The following is a 9,678-nucleotide window of genomic DNA, read 5'->3' on the forward strand; positions in this document are numbered from 1 at the left end:
CCCTATGGTCATGAAGTGAACAAGCAGCTGTCACATACTCCTGCTGTTATGACTCATTCTACCATGCCTTCTGCTCTATAACAGACCAACAAAAAGATAAATTGCCTGATGAACTATGCCTTCTATTCTGATAGATGAAAATTACCCTAGGAATGTACACCAAAATAAATTTTCTTCCTATATTTGTCAGGTATTTTGCCACAGCTACCACAAAAAAAAAAAAAAAAAAAAAAAAAAAAAAAAGGTATCTAAAAGGGAAGTAACAGGCCTGGTTCTTAGAATATGGAGAACATTGAAGGATAATTGTGGCCCTGTGGCACTTCATGCATTGCTTATGGACTGCTTAGCTCAGTGTGGGCACTGAGTCGTACATTTTCTAGTTCCTATCATGTGGGGCACAGAACTAGGCATTATAGCTAAAAATTAGACAATAAAAACTCAACTTAGTTTTTAGCCTTTTCCAGTTTCTTCCTGCTCAGTTTTGCTCTTCAGTTGTCCCTCTCAATTGATTCAGACTGACCCATGGTAACTTCAAACCCAACACCAGATGTTGGCCAGCATATTAGTATATCAACAATCAAAACTATGTTAAGTTTGCATCCCTGGAATAAATTCCTCCCTCTACATCACTTAGTTCTGCTATTCTAATTTTGTTGTGACAGATACAGACCATCCATTGACTTAAAAATAAACAAAGCACCACTTGGAAATAAACAAGAATGCTTATAAACAAACAAACAAACAAACAAACAAGAATGGCTCTACAGCTTCCCCAACCCTGCTGCGCATTATTCTTATGAATACTGACACCAATAACCACACACTCCTGAGGTTTTAGAGTATATCCTACACACTGAAGTATATCTTTCTTTTTTTTTTTCCCCAGAGAGGTTCCTAGGTTATAGTAATGGAGCTTTCAACTTTTGTCTATAATGAATCCCATGGCTCTCTTGCCCTGACTGTTTACAAAGTACAGATATTTAGTTTATTAGTTTGACTGGGTAAAACTGAAAGGAAACAGTCACTGATCTTCCAAGGCTTGCCCCGAAAAAGGTATTAAGCCAACATTATTGTGATCACCTATGGATCAACATGACTTAGTCCAAACTAGATAAATTGCAATTCTCCAAGTAGATAACTAGAAATACCAGGCTTATTGCAAATAAAACTGCTTAAGCAAACAATTTATTTAACAAACAAAACCTTAACCTATGCCAAGTGAGAACACAGAGCCTGGACACTTAGAACATCTGAGAGTAGAAAGCAAAGGAACTAATAATAGTTCACAGTGCTCTACACCATAATCTATGTTGAGAGAAGTCTTGCCATGCATCAGGGCAAATCTACAGAAGATGCTGTAAGATGGACAATCTTTACCAAACAAAGCATGAACAAATAAGACTTAAAGTACACTGCTAAGTTATTGGATACCCCTGACGTCAATGATGCCAAAATAAAGAGACACATTCTCTTTTCATGAATTTAATATAGAAAAAACAGTATAAATGCTGTGGTATAAAGAGGATCCATTTTTCATAATAAATTCTTAAAAATGATTTGCAGTGAATGAGCAACAGGATCTTGAAACATGCACGTTTTGTTAAACAAAATTTCAAAATAATAATCCTTTCAGTGAAACATTTGCCATTTTATGTGCTAACATCGTTGTTCCTCTAAAAAGAATTTTCATCAACACTGTCTTTTTATGTAAAAATATACATGTAGATATTTAACTTCCTGAGTGACTAGTCATACAGCAAATACAATTTAATGAAAGAGTTTTAGAGTTCTTAGAATGAACTAGTATAGATTTACAATGTATGTTTGTGATAAAACTCAAGAGCATACCACAGAATTTGTACTTAAATTCTGAGTTAGAAAATGATTCATCCTCTAAAAAACAAATCAACTGTTTAAATAAACTGTTAATAGAATGGATTACTGAGAAGTTCTATTTTCTCATTTATTAGCAAAATGCAGATAGCCATTTCAGACTACCAACCTGGATGTTTCCTACTATATACACCAAAATGATTCATTACCAAGAAATTTCTTGCAACACAAAAGGATGAGATAATTAAAATATTTGCTTTATAATACAACCAATCTATACAGTTCATCTCTCCTAGCTGACATGACCGGAATGGTGGCACATTCTTTTGTATAAAATCCTTCCTCTTCGGAAACCCTGAGGTAAGGTAAGTAAAGGAACAAACAGGGAGCCACAGTTCTCAGTTCTCTATGAGACTGCTAGACTTAAAAACATCTTTTTTCAAAGACAGGTGGAAAATTGTGGGGCTACTCTATACAGTTGTTAAAAATATTTCCAGAACAACTTCATTAAAAGGGCCTAAAATGGCCCTGTAAACAATGTCCTTGGAATGTTAGTTAATGTCGAGATGAAGGCCATTTCCCACCTCTACTACTGTCCCTTCTGTTATCATAGTCATGGCTCCAACCATCGTGATTCCTGTCATCATAGTAGAAATCCTCTCGGCCTCCTCTGTAATGATAGTCAGACCCATGATCAGAGTAGCGCTGCTCACGGCTATAGTGTCTATCTGCTAGGTAGGGGTGAGAATTCTGTCTTTTACGCTGTAATGACAATGCATCTTGGCGCCACTGGGAGCTGGAAGACTGGTTAAAGGTATGACCATGTGATTGAACTGATGGAGAAAATCCCGACTGATCTGAATGCGGAGAACCAAACTTCCCACCATATGACATCTGTCTGAAAACATTGTTCATCTGAGAGAAGAAAAAAAATGAAATATTAACTGTAAGTACTTTTTAATAGCAAAGCCAATGCATTAGTCAATGATATGTAGAATAAAGGAAAATCAAAATTACCCTTTCCCAGATGCATCCCAAGCTGAATATGATTTAATATAGTCTAATACTAAAGTTCCATTCATCCTGAGTATCTTACAGATACTTGAACATATATACACTACTTGCTTCCAAGAATATAAGACATGACTATAGTATGAATCACTCTAACAAACACACAAAGAATTAGACCCTCATTAACATTAGGAAGACCTCTCTGAAGGTAGAATACAATCTGAATTCAAGAAAATAAACAGAACAAAAAGAGATCATTTCAAGGGAGAAGCCCATAGCAGAATCCAGAATGGGTTCTGAGAAAAACAGCTACAAGCAGCATAGATCCTGCACCTTAGAAGCTGTTAAAAGTTGATGACAAAAGCTGGACATAGTAGCACATGCTTTTAAAACCTTATCTCTTTGAGTTCAAAAGCAGCCTGGTCTATATAGAGCTCCAGAACACCCAGCATGTCTCAAAAAAGAAACAAAACATCAAAAAACAGCAGATTTAGTTTTAGGGTAGGCCTCATGATAATATATAAAAAAAAAAAAAAAACCACTTCAGGTAAGTTGGTCTAGAAAATACATGTTAAATTATTAAAACTACAATGATCACGTTAGTCTAAATATTTGACAAAGTGTTAAGAATTAAAATAAAAACAGCTAATTTATGCCTAAGGACATAATAAAACAGAAATGAAAAGTTATCAGATGTAATAGGAATACTTTAACCCAAGTATGAAGTATGACTTTATCTTAGCAACTCAATTGGGAAAAAAAAAAAAAAAACAAAACAAAAAAAAAAAAAACCAAAGAAATCAAAACTGCCTACCACTGCTTGCCGCTGATAATCTTCTGGAGAAGAGAAGGACCTCTGGACCATCTGTGCTGAAGGAGTCATGTTACCCACCGCCCTTTCATAGCTGCAAAGAGAAAGCAAGAATGATGAGTGATCACTCAACACTCAATACCAGTCATGACTGAAGACAGTTCTCAATAATGAAAATGATTAAGATAAGCGGTTTCTATGTTATATGTTTGAAATAGCTGAAGGAAAGAAAGGGCATTTATTCTACTTTGGGTTAGCTCATCAGCTTTTCTGAAAAGATGACATTTAAATTAAGAAGTGAGGAATGATTACTTGCAGGCAAAACAGTCTTAACTGTGGAAAAGGCTAGAGAAATCAAACTCGGGGCCCAGGAGCCAAATATAGTTGTGTAACATGGTATTTTCTGGAAACGGTACTGTTTTCCTCTTGGGTTACCTATGGCTACCTTTACTGCTACAACAGGAAACACAAAGGAAACAGGGCCAGCACACATCTAAAGAATTAACTACTTGACTCTACAGAAGCAGAAAAAATGTATTGGTCCTTAAGCTAATACCATCATTCATATTGAGATTTTACTCTCTAGTTGTAAATAAAAGAAACTGAGTAAAAAAACTATAAATTTAAAATGTTATTTTAACTTGAGCAATTAGGTATGTATTTCTGAGACATTATAAAGTGAAAAGGTTTGGACAAATAACCATTTGTTTTATCCTCTTAGTGTTAAATCAGACTCAGTGGAGTTAGGAAAAACCAGGGACTTTCCTTTAATTTGGGGGTGGGGAGTGTGTGTCTCAGAGCAAATTCCAGATTCAAAGAGGGCAAAAAGTACAATTTACTTTATGCCAGAGTATGAGAATAATCTACCGTAGCCTATGATTAAAGTTAAAAGGAATGACTATATACTTACTCAACCCTCCCAAGAAATTCTAAGGGGAAGATCTTTGTTCCATTTAACTGCCTTTGACTGTTGTATGAAAGTGGCTGAAGAGGACATTTTGAGTGCCAACTGGTAAGTGTTTAAACACCACTAAATGATTTCAGCTGGCAAAAAAAAAAAAAAAAAAAAAAAAAAAAAAAGGATACAGGGAGGGAGAGAGCAATGTTTTTGTGCTACTGCTTTTTATAATTTGTCCTTCCAACATTTCTCTTCACAGCAGCCATCCAATTCTCTCTGGCTTTGGCAATGCCTTAATCCAAACCCACTTTGATCCAACAGCTCCACAGTCGCTTGCCAATAGCTTCCTAATTGGTATTTCTTTCACTATTGTCTCTTCTAACACATTCTTCTCCCATTGCAACCAAGTAACTCTTTAAACTTCTAACTACATATCATCATTTTACTTAAAATATTTTAATGCTTTCATCCTGTTTAGAATAAAATATCCCCAAAACCTGACTATAGCCCTATGAGACACTAACTCAGCCTTTACGTATTTCATCAAAATGTCCATACCTTTATTGCACTGGCTTCTTTTAGTTCCTCATCTATCTGCATCATCTCCTGCTATTAAAAAGCACTTTCTCCTCCTCTAAAAAACTAATTATAGTAATTAAACAGGTAGCCACAAAGTACATGTCTTCATCTAGATTTAAAATTCCACTTGGCAGTGTATAATATTGTGGCTTGATCATACCAACCAGGTTGTGCCTCCACACACTCCTTACAAACAGCTCAAATTTGGGCAAGTTGACTTCCAATCCATACTTTCTGCACCAAAAAGTAGAGATAAATAAATCCTATTTCATAGTTGCTTCTAGAAGTGACTGATATCATACATGCAAAGTATTTAGTGAGGCACTTTATATAACAGGTATGTGTCAATTCTAAAATGAAAGCCCTTTATGAATGGGCATATAATGGCTCTACAGAATTTACAAACAACAAAACCAGCATATAGCTGACTTAGGTAAATACAGTACTATCTTTAACCTTCAGAGAGCATTTTATTTAACTTTCTTTCTTTACAAAGTATAGGAACAGAGAAATGAGGTTTAAAGACTGCACAATTGGTCGAGGTGGGTCTACACTCCAGTTCTATTAACTCAGCCCAGTAGTCATAATTCACTAATCAGTACCTTTAAACAGCAAGAAAACAAACAAAAAACAATATTGGTGATAAAGTTACTGAACATTATAAGTATTTTTTGTTTCAATTCCATCTGTTTATGTGGGGAGGACATGTCCTTACAAACACACATGACTACAGCTGTACTTCATTTAGAGGAAGGGAACCACAGAACCCATTGTGTCTCCGGTCTCCTTAGAAAGGGGCATGCGACTGACCCAGCACAGCACAGCAGCAGAGTGCTATGCTACGAGGGAAGCCATTCACTAGTGCTTCCTGAGCTTAGAAACTTCCTGATAAATGACTTTTAACAGTGAGTGAGAAACAGTACCTGTTAGGAGACGTGGAGGTAGGGCTTAAATTTCCAACATGATGCTGGGGATATGACACACTGGCATCCTGAGAGGCGTGACTACTTCCTAAAATGAGGTAATTTCAAAAATTCTAATTGAAAATCAAAAAGGCCAAAGCAATTTGAAATGTCTCATCCAGTCTAAATTACTCCCAAGAGATAAACAGCTTAAAAGCAACACCAATCCCTCCCCCTCAAAAAAACAAAAAACAAAAAACAAAAAAAAAACCAAAAAAATAACAACAACAACAACAACAAAAAAACACCACTCAAATTGCTATACACTACCTCACAGTTTTTAGGTAGTTAATTTTTAAGTAGTTAATACCAGGAAAAAGAAAGCATTCCAAACAAGACATTACATAATGCAGAAACAGCCAATGTGGACATGGTATTAGGATCTTCATACTATATTACATGAGTGGATAGATGGAAAGCCTTATCCTTGCCTCACAGATTAGCAGCAACAAAATCGGTATTTGTAAATCACAAAGCACCCTGGGAAACAGCAAACTTTTAAGTATTTTCATCATCAATCTTTAAAATAGAAGTCTGGTATAGAGTGGACACCTACAATCCCAGCACTTGGGAGAAAAACGCAGGAGAATCAAGAGTACAAGGCTAGACTTGACTACATAGTGAGTTTGAAGCTAGTCTAGAATACCTGGAACCCTGTCTCAAAAACAAAAATGGATTAAAAAAAAAATGGATTAAAAAAAAAAAAAAAAAGCTGGAATAGTAAAATTGAAAGCATGAGCAAAAGAAACCAAAAAACCCTTTCCCTATCACCACTATACCTGAGCCATTACCTGATCTAAACTGAATTTTGATAGGCCTCCCGAAAAGTTTAATTCCATTGAGAAGATTCATGGCGTAAGGAACAGACACTTCGTGCTTGAAATTCACAAATGCAAACTGTTTCAGTTTGCCATCTTTATCTTTGGGGATTTTCACCTTTATTACTGGCCCAGCCTGCAAAGAAAAGCATTCACAACTTAAACAAGGCAATTTCAGAAAAACACTTAAACTTCAGAAATAAACAAGAATGCAAGCCTGTTATGGTGGCACATGCCTGTATTGTCAGCAGTCAAGAGGCGCAGGCAGGAGGAGCGTTCAAAGTCAGCCTCGGGAGTCCCAGGCCACCAAGGCTACACAGACGACCCTCTGTCACAAATACTAAAAAGAAGAGAACACAAAAGTTTTTTTTTCTTTAAAAAAAGGTATGTAATCAAGACCTCATTTAAAAACAAAATGTTAGCCGGACAGTGGTGTCGAACGACTTTAATCCCAGAACTCAGGAGGCAGAGGCAAGGGGATCTCTGTGAGTTCGAGGCCAGCCTGCTCAACAGAGCTAGTTCCGGGACAACCAGGAATTCACAGAGAAACCCTGTTTCAAAAAAAAAAAAAAAAAAGTCCTGACAAGGGCTGGACATCTACTTCCCTTTTTAGTAAGGATAACAATTCTAGTCCTGCCTAAAATCGAGATTATTTGGGGAAAGTTTTTGTTGTTATGTATAATATTAATAAAGAACAGAGAGCGCGATACTGTGTCTACATCTCACATGACTGTGTGACGTCTTCAAACAGCTATCATTTCCCCACTGCACGGAAACAAACATTTACAAGACAAAGTGGATTTTCTTCGACTAAAAAAACTGACTTCCGCATCGACCAATCAAATACAACCAGCTATTGAGTCAAGAAGCAGGGACAACATAGTTCGAATTTTTCGGACTTTTTTAAAAAAACACGCCAATGCTGCTTTCCTACGTTAAATTCACAGTTTAAAAAAAAAAAACTTTAATGTCTGCAACTTCCTAAGCAAGTTAATCGGAAATAGAAGCGGAAACGTGTGAGACGAAGAAAAGGCCAATTAACTCAATGGGGAGGCGAGGTACACAGGAAAGGGGAAGCAATGCTGAGGTTCCGCCTCGGGTCCCTGCACCTTCACCGGGATGGAGACGCAGACACCCACATCATCAGACGTCACTTTTGGCCCGAACGCCCCGGAGTTCGGGCCTGGCGCGCTCCGCTCCTTAGCTGGGCCCGAGTGCCCCAGCCACCTTGAGACCGTGCCCGCGGCTTACCTGGTGAAAGAGCTCGAAGAGGAGCTCCTCCGTCACCTTCGTCTCCAGGTTACCCACGAACAGAGTGCGATCGGCCTCCGCGGCCGCCGCCCCCATCTCCGCGTCGCTTCCAGCCTCAGGCCTAGTCTGACTGCTGGCGGCCCACCGACCGACCCTACTGCGCAGTCTCAGAAACACCCGCGTCCTCTCGTTCAGACGTCACGACGTAAACGCCCGTCGCGCGCGAGCGCAGGCAGGCTACGCATGCGCGCGGCAGAAGCGCCCGTTTCCGGAGGCTGCTCCTTCCGCCATTGCACTTTTGAAAATGGCGGCTGGGGTTGGTAACGGCTGTGTCCGACGCGGGTTGGAGTGATCTACGGCGCTGCCGAGGGCCCAGTTTGGTCGTCGTACGTCAAGCAAACACTGCGGGCGGTGTTTGAAGATGGCGCAGAACTCGATGTCGCTGTCCGCCGGCGATCAAGCCAACAGGGTGGCCTACCGGTCCTCTGAAGGCGATTTCAGCCCGTCTGCCTTGGCGTGGGCGATGGTCTCTGGAGACAGCTTCCTGGTTACTAGTCTTGAGCTGAATCAGTCAGGACCTCGGCCGCCAGCACGACCTAGCGTTCGGACCGACAGACGTCGAATGCCCGTCGGTGGCCGCAGCCGTAGCCGAAGCCGCCAAGGCAGATTCTCGCCTTACCCGATCCCTGGCGTCAAGCTCGACCTCTTAAGAAGTGTGCTGCAGCAGCGTCTGGTTGCGTTGGGAAGTGCCCTCGCAGCCCGGATCTCGGCGTAGAACGAATGCCTCCCCTCACTTAGCTTGCAAACAAGGCCTCTCTGAAATCATTTGTTGATGTAACGGCAGTTTTGTTTTTACTGACGTATTTGTCACCTTTGTGGGCTGTTAATATATAGCCTAACAGAGTTTGGCCAGGCGAAGTGACCCTCTTCTTTAATATCAGAACTCTGGAGGCAGGCTCTTGAGTTCCAGGCCAGTCAGTGTTTTTTTTTTTTTTTTTTTTTTTTTTTTTTTGGAGGGGGGGGCGGCTCGGCTCTTAATCAGTCCATATTGGGCCAATAAGAATGTAGGAGGGGTTTTCTACGTGTAATCCAGGCTTGCTGTAGATTGACATGTGTTAAGTTAACCATGGCCTTGAAATCATCCTGCCTGCCTGTGCCTCCTAAGTGCTGAGATTCAGAAGCATGAGCCACACTGGGCTTGAGTAACACTCAATACGGAAACCAGCTGTATACCTCTCTGAGTGAATACTCTGAGGCTTGTAATTCAAGCTTTCTTAACTTGTCTTCCTCTACCTCCGACTGCTATTAAATTCGTGTTGGTGAAAACAAGTGTCCTGCCGAGCCATGGTGGATCAGGCCTTTAATCCCAGTACTTGGGAGGCAGAGGCTTGTGAATCTCTTGAGTTCCAAGCCAGCCTGGTCTACAAAGCAAGTTCAAGGACAGCCAGGGTTACACAGAAGTCCTGTCTCGAAAAACCCGAAAAAAGAAAAACAATGTCCTTTAACACACTGCTT

General features: G+C 39.7%; 2 protein-coding genes across 2 annotated transcripts; one reads left to right on the top strand and one right to left on the bottom strand.

Annotated features, from left to right (window-relative positions):
- Positions 1 to 1,167: 1,167 nt before the first annotated feature.
- Positions 1,168 to 8,408, bottom strand: Rbm7 (RNA binding motif protein 7). Its single transcript, XM_051197363.1, has 5 exons — positions 8,164 to 8,408; positions 6,886 to 7,048; positions 6,056 to 6,143; positions 3,659 to 3,749; positions 1,168 to 2,748 (listed from the first exon to the last, which is right to left on the bottom strand). Exons 1-5 carry the CDS (start codon positions 8,257 to 8,259, stop codon positions 2,389 to 2,391), a joined length of 798 nt encoding a protein of 265 aa, XP_051053320.1. The 5' UTR covers positions 8,260 to 8,408; the 3' UTR covers positions 1,168 to 2,388.
- A 21-nt stretch (positions 8,409 to 8,429) lies between these two features.
- Positions 8,430 to 8,988, top strand: CUNH11orf71 (chromosome unknown C11orf71 homolog). Its single transcript, XM_051197364.1, has one exon. The coding sequence runs from the start codon at positions 8,585 to 8,587 to the stop codon at positions 8,936 to 8,938; it is 354 nt and encodes a 117-aa protein (XP_051053321.1). The 5' UTR covers positions 8,430 to 8,584; the 3' UTR covers positions 8,939 to 8,988.
- The last annotated feature ends 690 nt before the right edge of the window (positions 8,989 to 9,678 follow it).

The sequence above is a fragment of the Phodopus roborovskii genome, unplaced genomic scaffold (assembly GCF_943737965.1).
Source record: "Phodopus roborovskii unplaced genomic scaffold, PHOROB, whole genome shotgun sequence".
Taxonomy (NCBI): domain Eukaryota; kingdom Metazoa; phylum Chordata; class Mammalia; order Rodentia; family Cricetidae; genus Phodopus; species Phodopus roborovskii.